This window comes from Siphateles boraxobius, unplaced genomic scaffold, assembly GCF_051911475.1.
Source record: "Siphateles boraxobius isolate OS27281-9 unplaced genomic scaffold, OSU_SipBor_1 65, whole genome shotgun sequence".
In the NCBI taxonomy this organism is placed as follows: domain Eukaryota; kingdom Metazoa; phylum Chordata; class Actinopteri; order Cypriniformes; family Leuciscidae; genus Siphateles; species Siphateles boraxobius.
Genome location: NW_027509192.1, coordinates 15,475,487 through 15,491,237, shown reverse-complemented (window position 1 = coordinate 15,491,237; position 15,751 = coordinate 15,475,487). Strand labels below are relative to the sequence as shown.

Sequence of the window (15,751 nt, the reverse complement as noted above, 5' to 3'; positions counted from 1 at the left end):
ATATCAGTGGTTCTACACTGGTGGGTTGCAACACAAAAAAGTCGGTTCCAATAATAATAAATAGCATAATGTATATGCTCAATATACATTAATAACATAATGCTTTTAGGCAAATATTCTATTTTTTTTTTAAGTAATTACATTTAAAATGACTGATTTTAGTTTCTATTTATTTATACAAAATAGTGCAAAATTTTTATATTTAATCGAGAATCTGGCATAACATGAAAAAAAGGAAAGATCAGCTTTTCAGAATTGGAAAGAATACTCATGTATGTGTATCCCCGATAATAAATAATAAAATGCACCAAACCATAAAATTGTATATAGTTAGGAAAGAAAAAATAACTGTGCTCATTAACTTTTAATAGGGAGTAGAAAAAGCTTCCCATATCCTTTGTTGAAGATCTTAAAGGCATTTGCTACATTATTTTGGCATTCATTTCTAGTGTTCTCATTTGATGTGAATTATTCTGAACTGGATTCAACAACATGTTTTGATATCAATCCCTAAAAAAGTTCACTACTGTTCCACTTTGCCATGATTATTATTGGGGGGGATACAAAATGTTTTTTAAAAATCTGTCAATTTTCAAGTCATCACAAGATAAAATGCATGATTGGAAAAAGTATCGAATAATTATATTTAATAATGAACGTTTAATTAAAAGGTCAAATAAAATGTATAAAATGCAACTTATTTATGAATATATTTTTTCGGTATATGGAGTACATGTTCATATTAATAAATATTTTTGTAGTTCACTTCAGCATGGTATCTCATTTTTTCAAAGTGCAGCCATAACAAGTGTATTTGAAGGTTCTCAGTCACGCAGATCATCATATAACCCCAAATAAAGAGCAACTGTCCTTGATTTCCCATTTTTTCTATGACGTTTCACCACTATCTGTTTTCATCAGTTCATTAAATCAGTCTCAAGATGTTGCTCTATGTGAACAGGTTTGAATTAACCACCCAAATAAAAGGCCAAAAATCTTCAATAAATGGGAAAAAACTGGACACCCGGCATCATCTACGGTCCACTTACCAGCGTACTTTGTCGCATGTCTGAGTGGCTCCAAAAGGGGACCCTGACACCATGGGTACCTGGATGTTCAACTGGTTTTTCCCCATCACTAGGTCCAGCTTCTCCACTAAACCTCGACAGGTGGCCTCAAGAACCTGCAGCTTCGCCTCCATACTGTCCAGCCGCTGGCAGATCGCCTGACTGATGGATATCAGCATGGACTGGGAGCCGACGCATAGACAAATACAGAAAAAAAAACACGCTTTTTGCAAAGTCCATGCTTATATAAACTGTATATTCTGTACCAGATTAATTGATCATATCTATTGACAATGTTAAGATGCTACCTTAATAGTTGTTTCTTGACTAATGTCTATCCTTGCTCGCTTCCTTCCTGGTTGATCAGCGTCTTCATTATTCTCCAGGACATCTAGTTTCATCAAAAAAAGCACAGTAGAAAATCACAAACTGGGGATGCACCAATATGAAAATTTTGGCCAATACCGATGACCGATAATTATTTATATTTAAAAGCCGATAACCGATATATTGGCCGATAAATCTAAATCCAAATTTTTTTATTGCATTTTTGAGAGCCTGACAAAAGTCTCACCATTAAAAGCCACGTCCCAAGCTCACAATTATAATGTTCTCATTATAATTTTATGTAGCTTATATAACAGACTTGCGCTGCACATGTCGCACTTAACTGTATTTTCCTTCTTTGAAGTGATTCCAATCATATTTTAAGCAATTCAAAACCATCATGGCGAACAGTGCGCATCTGAAGGAAATAATCCATTATTTATCGGCTTTAAGACATTGGTCACATTTTCTTATAGGGCCGATAACATTAAAAACGAACATTGGTCGATACCGATATGGTGGCCGATATATCGTGCATGCCTACCACAAACACTACCAGCATGACCCATTACGCAAATGTTTCTTTGATTTCGAGGAGAACTGACCTGTTTGGTGTCCTTCGTGATTCAAATCCGCCACTGCGATCTGGACTATCTCCACCAAATCCTGCTCTGACATCATTCAAACCTGCATTTCAGAAAGATGTCATTGGTAAACTCGGGGTGGCTTGTGTTTTATCAATTTAGGGTTATTATTGTCAACTGAAACGATTTTAAAAAAAAAAGTTACCTGAAATAAAATAAACATTGATTGATATATATACCTTTTTTTCAGAGAGTTTCCCAAGCAACTTTTTTTTAATTACATTTAACTTGATGTATTAAAACAACTTAAACTAAAACTGAAATAATCATGAATAAAAACTATACAGACGTATTTAAACTAATAGAAATGATAAAAACACAGAACAAAATTACTAAAACTTGATCTAGAATTAAAATGAAAAAAATATTTTTAAAAAATGATCTCGATACTAAAATAACACTGATATCAATTATTATTATTATCAATTGTTATTTTGGGAGGGAATATACATTTTTAAAGAAACTCTGCATTTTCAAAGACAGTGTTTTTAATATAATTTTATATTCAAGCCACCACAAGACAAAATATTGGATTTTTGCAGGCACCATTGTGTCCAGAAAGAAAAAAAAACTGACAGCTGAGACCCCCTGAGGGGGGATGTGGTACTGAAGGTGACCTCAATTGTTTTTTCCATTTTATTTGGTTACATAGGCCTATATCATTTCACAAGAGATGATGTGCAAATTTGTTGAAGAGACACTAAAAAATTCATTAAAAATATTTTGTATAATTTAAATAATTAATATTTAAACAAATATTTAAATAAATAAATAAATAAAATACATTATTAAATAAATAATTGAACTAAAATAATATTGAAATAAAAAATTTAAATGAATAAAATAATAAAATAATATTTAATAATAAATACTTAATACACATTTTAATAAAGATAACTGTTATATAACAACAACAACAATAATAATAATTAAATATGATAAATTAGTGCCTGGTACACATTCTCTTTCAGATCTATTCCTACCAGTAGCATCTTTAAGATATACATTTCATTTTTAAATAGTTCAGGGTCCCTAAAGTTACACTATGAATTTCTATTACTCCAAATTTTAGGTAATAAAATAGAAAATTTTGACAAAAACTCTTTTATACTTGTTTATATTATATATATATATATATATATATATATATATATATATATATATATATATATATATATAGGCTGTATATGTGTGTGTATTAATTATATACAAGTATTGTAGTAAATAAAAAAAATGTGTGTCTGTTTATATATAAACTTAATAATATATATATTAAAATAATTATTAAAAGACATTGCTGTAGTAAAAAAAGTACAGTGGTACCATTGTACAATCGTGTTCATATCGTAGCATGATAGTATACTAATACTTTGACTGAAATTCATGCCCCAGGGTTTTTCATATTCATATTATGTCCAAAATACAAAGTAATAGCATTGTACTTTCTTTTTATAAACAAAACATGGATTACCACATTTACTTGCAATATTTGCTCAATACACCAAAGCATGTCCACATCGTGGTACTTTTACGATGTAAATGCATGATTCTCAATTAATATGAAACTGCTGCTGATATTATAACTAGGTTAATTTAGTTCAACTCTAGTTAAGCAGTGAGTGTTTGGACAAACAAAGAACAAGGACGCTCCGCGATTTAAAAAAAAAAATCATAAAACAGTCATTTTAAAAACGCAAATAGTTGAACGGTTTAATAATAGGGCCAGTGCTTTAATCCAGTTAGCACACTGCAGCTAACCTGCTCATGTAGCCTCGGCTAGCTAACGAACAGCTCAAAACAACAGCAGCGAAACGCATCTAGGCCTCATTTGTGCCCTTCATAGCACGCAAGACACAGTTGACAGGAAAACAGCAGGAAAATGGTTATTTCTTTAATGCACATCGCCATATTTTGGACGCACGCGGAGAGCTGGAGGTGTCGCGTGTCAGAATGGTTTATATTACCGTGTGAATGATGAATTCTCGTGTTGTTTGTGAGGATTCCGATAATGGCGTCCTTCCTCGCGAGAGAAAAACCCGAGCATTGAGCGCCACTCGCTGTTCTCACTGCGCATGCGCACAGAATGTGGCAGTGTTCAGTACTGCCGCCGTTATAGGATATATTACTGTCTATGACCAACACACAGCAAGTTTTAAAGTTTATGATTTCTTTTTTGAGCTCCCATCTAAAGGTTTTCTGCCTCTGCATAAGTATTTGCGTCCAAATTATGTAAATCTTGTATTTATGTAAAACGACATTATTTACATGTGCCATTGCTTTTTACAAATGCAGAGAAAAACATTTACATTAACCCATTATAAATTAAAATGCTGGTTTCCTCTTGTTTTTGCATGTTCAAATTGTCCACACAATTTGCCACGTTTCATTGTGTTATTATTACAAATAAAACAATACTCCAACAGTAGTGGTGCCTGGAGAAGTGGGTATACTCTTAATTTATGCCAATTTATTTTTTAAAGCGGCCCAGCAAAGGATGAACGCCCTGTGTTATAAACAGTGACATGTAAGACTAGTCTTGCATATTTAGTTCAAGGCAAAATTGTACAGGTGGAGCTGGGAAAGGTGAAGGGTTTCTGAATATGTTCTACAACTTCAAAAAAAGCTAACAAAGTGTTTGAAGGTTGAGCATGCCAGCTCATTGGGTACTAATACAGCAGAAACCAATCAGCTGTGCCCTAAAGAGAAGGATGTGATTGCAAGCAGATTGAGTTAAAGGTGCAGTAAGCAATTTCTGAAAATCGCTGTTGATATATGAAATCACCAAAACAAACACGCCCCTATCCTAAAGGATCTCACCCTGATCATATTGTCTTCGTTTCCTGTTTACAAATCTTGGCTTTGGGGTCCATATGACCCCAACAATTGATAGAGTAATTGTACAAAAAATTTACATTTTTAATCATACAAATAACATTTCATTTTTTTTTTGTTTACTTCTCATCTATTCATTAATGCTGTGTTTTGGGAGATATGAAGTACTTTTTTACCTATTTACTGCAGAATTCCTCCACTACACCATTAGCATATGTATGAAATATTAATTTTTTATTAAAAAAACGCATTAATGATGATCAAATTTAAATAGGAATTGTTTCTGGATATTGATATAGGTGTTAGATGCATAATTCTGCCATCTGCTGGTTAGCTGTATTTTGTAGATAATATATTTTTAGCCTGGAATTGTAATTACCATATGCATCCAGCAGAGGCCCCATAGAGATCCATTCATTTTTCTGGATGTGACTTCCTGTTCTTATAACAGCTTTTGTTATGCATATATATATTTAAACATTTAAAATACATTAAATCAGTATTTTTTTCAAAGTTTAGAATTATTTTTGTTGTTGTTTGAGGTCTTTTGAAGTATCTTGTTATTGCAATAGTGCTATATAAATGTGCAGTAATGCCAAATAAATTTGCAATAATGTCACATAAGTTACCACTAAAAGAAAATACTTGATTGCAATTACATATTTCAATAATCAAAATGTACAAAATTATTAACTTTAGAATAAAAAATTAATTTTTAAAAAGTAAATAAAAACAAAAAACAAACAGCTATAGGCAGATATAAACAGGAGTGAAGAGTAAATACACCTGTGTGTCTGTGTGTGTTTGTGTGTGCGCACGTGCATGTGTGTGTGTGTGCAATCATGCTCATTCCACATTGTTTTTTTCTCTAATGCCTGGCCTTCATTTATGTGTGAACATTTTTAGATTCATGCTGGAATTATTGGTTTTATTTCCCAATTTCTATAAAAATGCTCTCTTTTGCTGTCGCACCTGTTTGTTTGTTTGTGTGTTTCTCTGTGTGTGTGTGATCTTTGTGTAATCATGTTCTTTCCATATTGTATTTGTGCTCTCATAGCATACCCTCATTTGTGTGTGAAAGTTTTAGATTTATGCAAAAATTATTGATTTTATTTCCCAATTTCTATAAAAATGCTCTCTATTGCAGTCACACCTCTCTCTATCTGTGTGTGTATTTGTGTCTGTGTGTGTGTGGGCGCACATGTGTGTGTGATAATGTTCATTCCACATTGTATTAGTGATCTAGTACCAGGCCTTCATTTATGTGTGAGAATTTTCAGATTTATGCAGGAATTATTGATTTTATTTGCCAATTTCAATAAAAATGCTTTCTATTGGAATCACACCTGTGTGTGTGTGTGTGTGTGTGTGTGTGTGTGTGTGTGTGTTTGTGTGCGCGTGCACGTGTGTGTACAAGTGATCATGTTCGTTCCACATTGCATTTGTGCTCTAGTACCAGGACTTCATTGCGGTATGGAAAGTTTCAGATTTATTCTGGATTTATTAATTTTTTTTGACAAATGAAAAAAAAAACTTTTTTTTTTCGATTTTCCCATTCATTTCAATGTGGGGTCATATTGACCCCGAAGACAAGAAGTGTAAAAAATTTTTTTACGTACCTATAGAACCACCGAATCAAGCCCAGTTTTTTTGTGTGTGTATAGATAGATAATGTAGGAAAATTAACAAAATCTTATTCCACTGAGATGAAGGGAACCATTTTTTTTTACTAAGGAAAAGTCGATTGGGGTCATATTCACGTACACGCTATGCATGAGTGGCGCAAATTTTTTTTAAAAACAAGCCTCCCCTCACATGAGTGGACACGCCCCTTACTGCTGATTGGCTGCACGTGTGTTTTGGTGCTCGATCTGATTCACTTTCAACAGCGTTTCACAGAATACGCTTAGTGCACTTTTAAGGACCTATCAGCCTGTGCCATCTAGAGTTTCATGACAGAATTTTTTATTTGTTTTTGCATACTATTCCTATAAGCTTCAAGATTACATCTAAATCTAAATATTTCTAAGGCCAAAGTATACTTCACTTTTTACGCGTAAGCGAGGGTCAGCGTACTACATCAGAAGAGTACTCTGTACGCGCAGGTTGCGCATGCACATTAAATTTATCCAGAAGGTGGCAACCGTGCCCTGGGCGGCAATTTACAAGGTAGTCGAAGAAAAACTGCATTTCAGAACAGACTAGAACGCATGCAAGCTACAGCGACAATGCAGGCTTACATAGACGAGAGATTGTGCGAAGAGGTTCAGAAACTCCCCTTATTTGTACAACTCTAGCATGAAAGAATACAAAGATATTTACATGGGTTGTAACTCGTGGCGATAGATTGCTCAAAAGTGCTCATGTGTTGAATGCCTGTGTAGTGTGTACATGTATGAGTCAAAAGAAGTATACTTTGCAAGGCTCGTGCGTTTGACTGTGCGCGTAAAAAATCGAAGTATACTTTCGGCTTGATAATACAGTAATAGCTTCTTTAACCTAATTAACCAATAGGGGTGTCACACACAAAATTATATTATTATTATCTAATGTTTCTAGTCTAATTTATTGTAGTGTTATGTTTAATACAGGCTCTAAAAAGCCTGAAGTTTGCAACCAAGATAAAAATTTTAAACGGTTATATTTGGGTCAGCACAAAATGAGGCTCTTTAAAAGCATTTCTTCTTTTGTATTCATTGAAAGCATTTATTCAAAGGAGTCATACATACAGATTGGTCATATATAAAGCACTATATAAATAAAGATGATTTGTCTTGACTCTTAAAAAGAAAGCAAAAATTAATTTTGAAACAAAGCAAATGTGGCTGTGATAATAATAATAATAAACTTTGTTTTATAAAGCACCTTTAAAAGCAGCTTCTCAAAGCACTGTATACAATATAAGCAATACAATTGAATAAATAAATAACAAAATAGAAATCAACAAAACAAACATCAACAAATAATTAATTAAATAAACAAATAAAATAATTAAATAAACATCAACAAGCAAATGCAAGTTTAAAACAATATGTCTCGAGTTGACTTTTAAAATTGGCATATGTCTGGAGTTCAAGGGGCAAAGAAATCTAAAGATCTGGAGCAATGGAATTTAAAATGGCCAAGTGGTGTCAGATACATTTTAAAAAGTAAAGGGCCCAAGACTGACCCCTGAGGAACACCAGAGAAAACAGAGCTAATCTCAGACCAATTGCTATCCATAGAAATGAACTGGGAACTAAACCACTTCAAAACTGTCCCGACACACCAACCACTGTTTCAAGATGTGTGAGTAATGGACTGAGATCAACAGTATCAAAAGATCTTAGATTAAGAAGGATGTTGCCCAGAGTCAGAAGCCATCAATAAATCATTGGTGACTTTAACCAAAGCAGTCTCAGTACTGTGAAATTTACAAAAACCCGACCGAAATGGTTCAAAAAGGTTATTAATCGTGAGAGGGTTACACAAATGAGTCAACAATACACCCAAGTATTTTTGCCAGAAACGGAAGATTTGAGATATGATGATAATTATAAAAATCGTCCAGGGCAACTTTCTTTTTTTCTGTTAATTTAATTCTGCAAACATAATCCCAAACAATAAGGTGGAGAAGGTTTGATTGGCAGATTTAGTCACACAAACAGCACAAGTGGCTTGTGAAGAAACTTGTATATGACAATTTCATGTAAGCAGAATATCGCTGGAAAATCGCTAAACTCCAGCACATGTTTGTTTTCAGGTCATCAGTGCTTTTTCTGCAGTGTAGAGCGAGCGAGGGTTGCCAGATTGCACAGATTAAGTAAAACACTGGGCAGAAAATGTAAGAGAAAAGCTCAGTTTGGGGAATTTAAGCGATTTACATCTGGCAACCACAAACATCAACGCTAGTGGGGACTTGTTACCAATGCAAGATAACAAAAATGTCAAATAAAAAAAAGCATTTTCAGGAAAAGTAACAAGCGGGCAATATCGTGACGATTATTTAAAATTTATAGAGAGAGGCAGATATCGTTATTGCGATTGAAATATGATTAATAGTGCAGCCCTACTTCTTAGTGCGCAGATTGTCATTATACCATCATTACACCGTCATTATACCACAGTCAAGTAGCAATAAAAATTCCTTAGCCGTCGTAGCGTCACTTTGGTCCACGTGAATGTTAAAATCCCTGACAATAAGAATTCTGTGGAACTTCAGGATCAACATTGACAGAAAGTCAGTAAATTCTGACATAAAAACGGCATGTGAATTCATAGCACAACGGCATGTGTAGCAATGATTGTAAGAAGTAAATAAGTAACAGAAATACTCAAAACCAAGCGTTCGAATGCTGAAAACTGAGGAACAGTGATGACTTGATGACTGGTTTCCAGTCTTGCAGTCTCTCATGTTCTTGCTCAGACGTGGACCGGCTCTGAGATCTCTGGTGTGGCGGCTTGAGTTCCTGTCAGGTTGGGGTTGGACTTCAGGCTTCGGGTCACGTCTCGAGCTCAAGCCCTCCACCAACGACAGCAAGTGTGTTATTTCCTATCCAATACAAAGATTATATGAACATGTGAACTCATTAATGTTTTTTTAGAGCTGATTTACAACAGAACTGAATTCTTGCAATTGCATCACTGATTCTGTTATTTTCCTGTTTATTACTGTGAAGCCGCTCTGAAACAATCTGTATTGTATAAAGCGCTATATAAATGAAGGTGACTTGACTATAACAAGAACATTACAATGAACACAAATTTGAAAACCTCACTACAAATAATCCAGAATTGAAGAAAAATGATAATAATCCTACTCTGTCTGTTACACTTCCTCACACCTGAAATCACTGATCGAGTGAATCTCCTGAACTTCTCCTGAACTTCTCCAGATCATTTCTAATCCATTCATGTTGTAACATCTGCTCTAATGTCGGGCGTTTAGTTGGATCCAGGGTTAGGCACTGGCTAATCAGATCACTGCATTCTGTACACATTTTATTAAGGAGAGAGCTGGTTAGTCATGGCCATGTGACACGAATGGTGGCATCTATGAAAACAGCATCTGAAACATGATTAAAATAAGGTAAAGTGTTCTTTATCTTTCTTTAGAGGTGAAGTATGTATTTTCTGTGACACCGAGCAGAATTACAAAAATATAGCATATTTTCAAACAACCGAACGCCCCTATATAAGAGAATATACTTTAACATAAAAAAATCTTACATCACCTTTAACTCTTTCTGTACAGAGTCTCTGCTTTATGTGTGTGTTTATCAATGTTATCAATATTATTCACTCACCTTTAGATAAGTTGGAGTTCTGAAATGTAACTTTGGCTTCTGTGATTTCCATTGCATTGTGAAAAGGACGACATGCGTTCACCATCTCGTACAACATCACTCCTAGAGCCCAGACATTTGTTGGGACGGCCTGGAATCGAGGTTCAGTGTGGACTTCAGGTGGGCAGTGATCCAGTAATCCTGTAAGCAAGACATTCGCACATTGTTGAGCAAGTTTTTCAAAGCGTCAAATAATCTGTAAGTCTCTACATTCAGGTTTCCACACTCCAAAAATGCTCACCAACGTATATGTCACTCTCGTAGCCGTCAGCACTAAGTAGGTGACCGCTGCCGAAGTCTATCAGCTTGAGCTCTAACATGTTTTTCCTCAACAGGAAATTCTGCGCATGAACATCACAATGAAAAACGCAGCGCTCAATGCAGTGATGTACTGCCAGCACAGCCTGTCGCATGATGACCCGTGCTGTTGTTTCATCCAGTTGAGGATTACGAGTGATGTAGTCCAGCAAGCTCTCGCAGGGTTCGGGGAACTCCATTATGAGAGTGAATTTTCGAGGGTGTTCAAACCAATCGTACAGCTGTATGACGTAGGGGCTTATGGGTTCTCGCCTCATCATTAGCAGCAGCGCCACTTCTGTAATGAGAGGTTCGGGATGCCCAGGCTAGAGACAAGTAGTAGACAGAAGGTTAGCTGGGTAAAATCTGAAGAAAAAATATCATTTTTAAATGTACTTTGCTTTGATCTTTATAGATATAATCAACAGAGCTTTTCCAGGCTTATTTGTCTATTACATTTACAGCGAATGCTTCCAACAGGTGTATTGACTACAGTAATCAGCACTTAAACAGTAAATACATTTTCAGCTTTTGACCAACTTACAATAGCAAGATAAAGATCGTTGTAAGTCTTGCGCATCCGCTTGATGGCAACCTGCAAAAATACCACACAAAAAAACAGTATTCCATAACAGTAACAGCATTTAAGAGCCTGACTTTGCACATAACATTTACGATTTGAGCATTTAAGTATTAAACCAAATACTTAGGAAAAAAAAATACAATTCAGCAAGATTGCTTTACCTTTTTGCCATCAAATTTCCGTGTTCCCTCAAACACTCTTCCGAATCCTCCGGATCCAATCATCTCTCCCACGTTATAGAGAGTCTCAAAGGATTCTGAAAAACAAACAGGACAATATGAGAAATATATGAGCTTGCTAGATCCTTTGTTTAATATTAAAAATATCAGTGCTGGTTGTGTCGAGAAAATAATTTTTGAAAACAAGTCTTTCTTTAGTGGAAAACAAGACGATAATAATACTGTTTAAAACCATGTTGGAGAAATAATGTCCGCAGATTTACCACTATTTGGCTTGACGGCGGAGTGATCTGGATCAGGTGATGAAGGATCAGGATCCAGATCCGCTGGAGGAACAAAAGGCTCCACATCATCCACAGCACAACAGCAGAGGAACTTCATAGCCTTCCGTAGCCTGTTGAGGAAAGAAACAGTTCCTTTCCTCTTCTTACATTCTGTAGGTTTTTCTGAAATGAAGAAAAACAGTTGAATTATTAGAAACATCTCTGACGTCAAATTGAGCAAAGATATAATGACACAACTTACATTTTAATGTTAAATTCTAATCTGTAATGTTACAAATCCAAATAAAATTTCTGCAAAATTTTGCTGAGCAACAGTAAATGTGGCCGGACATAAACATGTTCAAAACGTGAAGCAGTGTTACGCATGAAATAGCAAAATCTCTATCTGTACACTTTACACTCTCCAGCCTTATTTCAGTCTCACCTGTCGAGCTCTCGTTCACCGGTGAAGCCTCCATAAGGACATCTGAAGTCTCCGTTGGCTCGATGGGAACTTGACCCGGCAGCGGAGGGCACATAAACTCTTCAAAGCTGTTGGTCCTGGACAAACTCCTGTTGCCGCAACTGCCCTGTTCATATTGGCTTTTCGATTTATCGCCACTCCGCTTCCACTGGACGATGTACGTGCCTTTGCTGCTGAAGCTCTTCAACCCACATAACCACCTCTTCACATTTCCCACAGAGGAGGACAGAGATGATGTGGACATGATGCCCGGTGAAGAATCTGGGGAAACATTTTTAATAATATTAATAATCAATGTCAGTGGTCACATTCATTTTTTATTTTAACTTTCTATTTTCAATGATAAATTTTTTATTAACTTAGCCATAACTTCTTCAATAAAAGCATATTCTGACCTCTGCAAGAGTGTTTCGATGAAGTGGACGGACGTCCATCATCTGGGCTCTGCATCAACTCCCTCTTCCTGTCAGCCTGACCTGTGGACACAGAAACAGAAAACTCAGAAGACTGAGGGGTGAAATATCCTGGAAGCTCCTGGATCAGTGTCTGGGTCGGGTCTGGCAGCGGATCCTGATCGAGGTCATCAGAACCGGGTCTCCAAACGTCCCGACCAGCCGTCTGGAAGAAAGCAGCTCTACTGGAGCTGGAGCGGCCTGAGCCTGGAATATTTCAGACATCACATAGTTAGTAATGTTGTAATAATAATCAATAATGTCAGTGGTCAATTACAAATTGTTACTATATACTTACTCAAACTCAAAAGTTTATTTTAAATGCAAGGAATCAAATACATGTGATAACTTAGCAGGTAAAATTGTGGGATCAAATGGGTTACCTTCACATTAATTTAGTCAATCATTGTACATCATACCATAACATACCATAAACAACTGAAAAACTAAAGCACTCACCTCCTCTTTCACACATGTGAGTCTGAGACATCTTCCTGCAACCTGCAATAAAAACAATACAAAAATACAATACAAAATACAATACAACAAAATACTACCTTACTGAGAAATAACGTTACTCCTCCCCACAAAAATAAAATAAAAAATAAAACAAAAAATTAAATACAACTCCAAACACTTTCTAAGACAATAACAATAAATAAAAGTATCCTCGGAAATAATATAAACTTTCAAAATTATATGGATAAAAATATAAAGGATATATCCTTCGATGTTCTTCTAGAAAGTCTCCTCTCAGAAATCCTCCGAACAGTTTTAAAATCTCAAGATCGATCACACAGAAACTCTGCAAAAGTTTGTCAATTCGCCTCGTCTCTCACCAACAAACAACGCTCGTTTCGAGTGTGTATATCAGTCAGAATTCATAAAACGCGTCGCTATAGCAACTAAAATTTGAATCACTCGTTTGCAGTCATAATTCATAACGCGCGTCGCGAGACACAAAAATTCAAATAACTCATATGCAGTCAGAATTCATAACGCGTCGCTATAGTAACTAAATTTCGAAAATGCACGAACACACGTGCCTGAGTAGAGCGCGTGAGCGCACATTGAATCTTAACACGAATAGTTACAAACTTAATTTGAACGTTTTCTTTATAATAATACATATATTTATTCTTTCTGAATAGTTATGCTTCTTATTATAATTCGTGGAATTATTCGTATCCAAAATAAAATCTTCATTATTCATAATTGAGCATAATTGAGCTTGTGTCCAAAATGCTTGCAAAAAGGCACAAGGGAGGATAAAACTTACATTATCTGATAATAAAGTCTAGATCAGTGCGGGCTGTAGCAACAGCGTTTAAGTGTGTGAAAACTGAATATCGGTTGTCGCTCTGCCTTTATAAAGCGGCACCGAACGCAAGTTCCACTGAATGGTTCTTCTTCAGACCGTAATTATAAGTATAAGAGCCACTTAATGTGGTTTATTGAAAAGTAGCTAAATAAACCAGCAGACTAAACTGTATACATGTTTACATTTACTGTAAACAACCACTTTAATTCCATTTGGTAATAGCAGAAGTGCAGAACTATCAACTACAAATAAACAGTGTCTTCTCATATAAAAAAATTACAAAACAGACAATATTAAATACTTAATTAATGATATAAAACGAACAAATCAGATGGAACTGTAACAACAATAATACATTTATTATCATTGAGGGATAGTTCACCCAAAAATGAAATTTCTGTCATCATTTAGGCTACTCACCCTCAAGTTGTTTTAAACCTGAATGAGTTTCTTTCTTCTGATGAACATAAAAGTAATTTTGAAGAACCAAACAGTTGCTGGTCCACAGTGACTTTAGGGGTGGACTGGCCATCGGGCAGACCGAGCACTTTCCCGGTGAGCCGACGTGCTTTTTGGGCCGGTACATCAAATAGTAAAAAAAAAAAAAAAAACATTTTATGTATATATATATATTTGTATTGCCTTAACAGCCCATAAAACTCGTCCGTTTAGTTTTGTTTTGCTTAATTGGCGGCGCTGGGATTTTTGTGCCGGTGGACACATTTGGCACAAAAAAAAAATTATTTTTTTTTCTTTTATCTCAAAGACTCTTGGATTAAATGGGCTGGTCCAATCACATCTTTAGCACTTACATGAAAACGGCCATTTTTGCTATATTGTTTAATATATGTCTATGTGTTTTATATGAATTTTGCATATATTCTCATATAGGCAGCAGACATGGGCACTGACATTAGGCAATATGTAATTTACTTATATTGACATATATTACATTTCTGTATGGGTAATCCCCTGGATCATGCTACAAACATGATGATCTTATAGAACATGATGGACAGCGGCTGTGTTTTTTTGTTTACATAGTCTTGCTTTAACGGTCATTAATATAAGATCAGAAAGAGCTTTATTGCCAAGTGTGCTTGCACACACAAGGAATTTGTTTTGGTACTGAGGCTTCCAGTGGACATATACAAATACAACATGAAACATAATACTACAAATTATAAGAATAAAAAATAAAAATATAAATATATGAGAATAAAACTATCACAGTTGGGTTTAGTCAGAATAGACATTTTCAGATTTACAGATTATGAACCTATTTACAGTGTTTTGAATATTATAAATAAATAAATCTACATATAAGTATCACCTGAGTTGTGGGATATTGCACTAAACAGTGGGAGTATTGCACTTACAGGCATATGCCTTGGGAGGAGTGTTAACTGTTCAGGAGGGAAATGGCCTGTGGGAAGAAACTGTTCCTGTGCCGAGATGTTCTTGTGGCCAGTGATCTGAGTCTCCGTCTTGACGGTAACAGTTCAAACAGGAGGTGTCCAGGGTGAGTGGAGTCTGTGATGATTTTACCTGCTCTCTTCCTCACTCTGGAAGAGTACAGGTCCTGGAGGTTTGGCAGGGGGGCACCAATAATCCTCTCCGCAGTCCGGACTGTCCGTTGTAGTCTCCTGATGTCTGATTTGGTAGCTGAACCAAACCAGACAGTGATGGAAGCGCACAAGACAGACTCAATGACGGCTGAGTAGAACTGAATCAGCAGATCCTGTGGCAGGTTGAACTTCCTCAGCTGGCGAAGGAAGTACAGTCTCTGCTGGGCCTTTTTCACAGTGGAGTCAATGTGATTGTCCCACTTCAGGTCCTGAGAGATGATAGTGCCCAGGAACCTGAATGACTCCACTGCTTCCACAGTGCTGTTCATGATGGTGAGTGGGAGGAGTGCTGAGCTGTTCCTCCTGAAGTCCACGATCATCTCCACTGTTTTGAGCGTGTTCAGCTCAAG

The 15,751-nt window shown here is 35.8% G+C and overlaps 2 protein-coding genes across 6 annotated transcripts in view; both read right to left on the bottom strand.

The window, feature by feature from the left end:
* banp (BTG3 associated nuclear protein) overlaps nucleotides 1-4,103 on the bottom strand; it is a 50,764-nt gene extending 46,661 nt beyond the window's left edge. For 2 of the 3 annotated variants that reach the window (XM_077211357.1, XM_077211358.1), the window contains exons 1-4: nucleotides 4,003-4,103; nucleotides 2,000-2,081; nucleotides 1,376-1,458; nucleotides 1,050-1,249 (exon numbers count right to left, since the gene is read on the bottom strand). In XM_077211357.1, the coding sequence (XP_077067472.1) occupies nucleotides 1,050-1,249; nucleotides 1,376-1,458; nucleotides 2,000-2,075 (359 nt within the window). In that variant the 5' untranslated portion in view covers nucleotides 2,076-2,081; nucleotides 4,003-4,103. Of the gene's footprint in view, nucleotides 1-1,049; nucleotides 1,250-1,375; nucleotides 1,459-1,738; nucleotides 1,801-1,999; nucleotides 2,082-4,002 lie in introns of those variants that run through there. The other variant, XM_077211359.1, reaches the window with a different exon arrangement.
* A 4,914-nt stretch (nucleotides 4,104-9,017) lies between these two features.
* On the bottom strand, nucleotides 9,018-12,940 carry LOC143720458 (uncharacterized). 3 transcript variants are annotated; one of them, XM_077209931.1, is made up of 10 exons: nucleotides 12,912-12,940; nucleotides 12,396-12,659; nucleotides 11,962-12,261; nucleotides 11,517-11,699; nucleotides 11,236-11,330; nucleotides 11,036-11,086; nucleotides 10,436-10,817; nucleotides 10,156-10,335; nucleotides 9,694-9,839; nucleotides 9,018-9,401 (listed from the first exon to the last, which is right to left on the bottom strand). In XM_077209931.1, the coding sequence occupies exons 1-9, from the start codon at nucleotides 12,925-12,927 to the stop codon at nucleotides 9,700-9,702; spliced, it is 1,611 nt and encodes a 536-aa protein (XP_077066046.1). In that variant the 5' UTR covers nucleotides 12,928-12,940; the 3' UTR covers nucleotides 9,018-9,401; nucleotides 9,694-9,699. The 3 variants fall into 3 exon arrangements, with proteins under 3 accessions (XP_077066046.1, XP_077066048.1, XP_077066047.1); XM_077209933.1 differs by lacking the exon at nucleotides 9,694-9,839; XM_077209932.1 differs by lacking the exon at nucleotides 9,018-9,401 and having other exon boundaries at nucleotides 9,693-9,839.
* Between the last annotated feature and the right edge of the window lie 2,811 nt (nucleotides 12,941-15,751).

Bases quoted from the DNA above. Each gene is read 5' to 3' on its own strand.
- LOC143720458 (XM_077209931.1), bottom strand. The intron at 11,087-11,235 runs GTAAAGCAATCT...GTATTTTTGCAG, and splicing joins GGAAATTTGATGGCAAAAAG to GTTGCCATCAAGCGGATGCG. The intron at 10,336-10,435 runs GTGAGCATTTTT...TCTTGCTTACAG, and splicing joins CGAGAGTGACATATACGTTG to GATTACTGGATCACTGCCCA.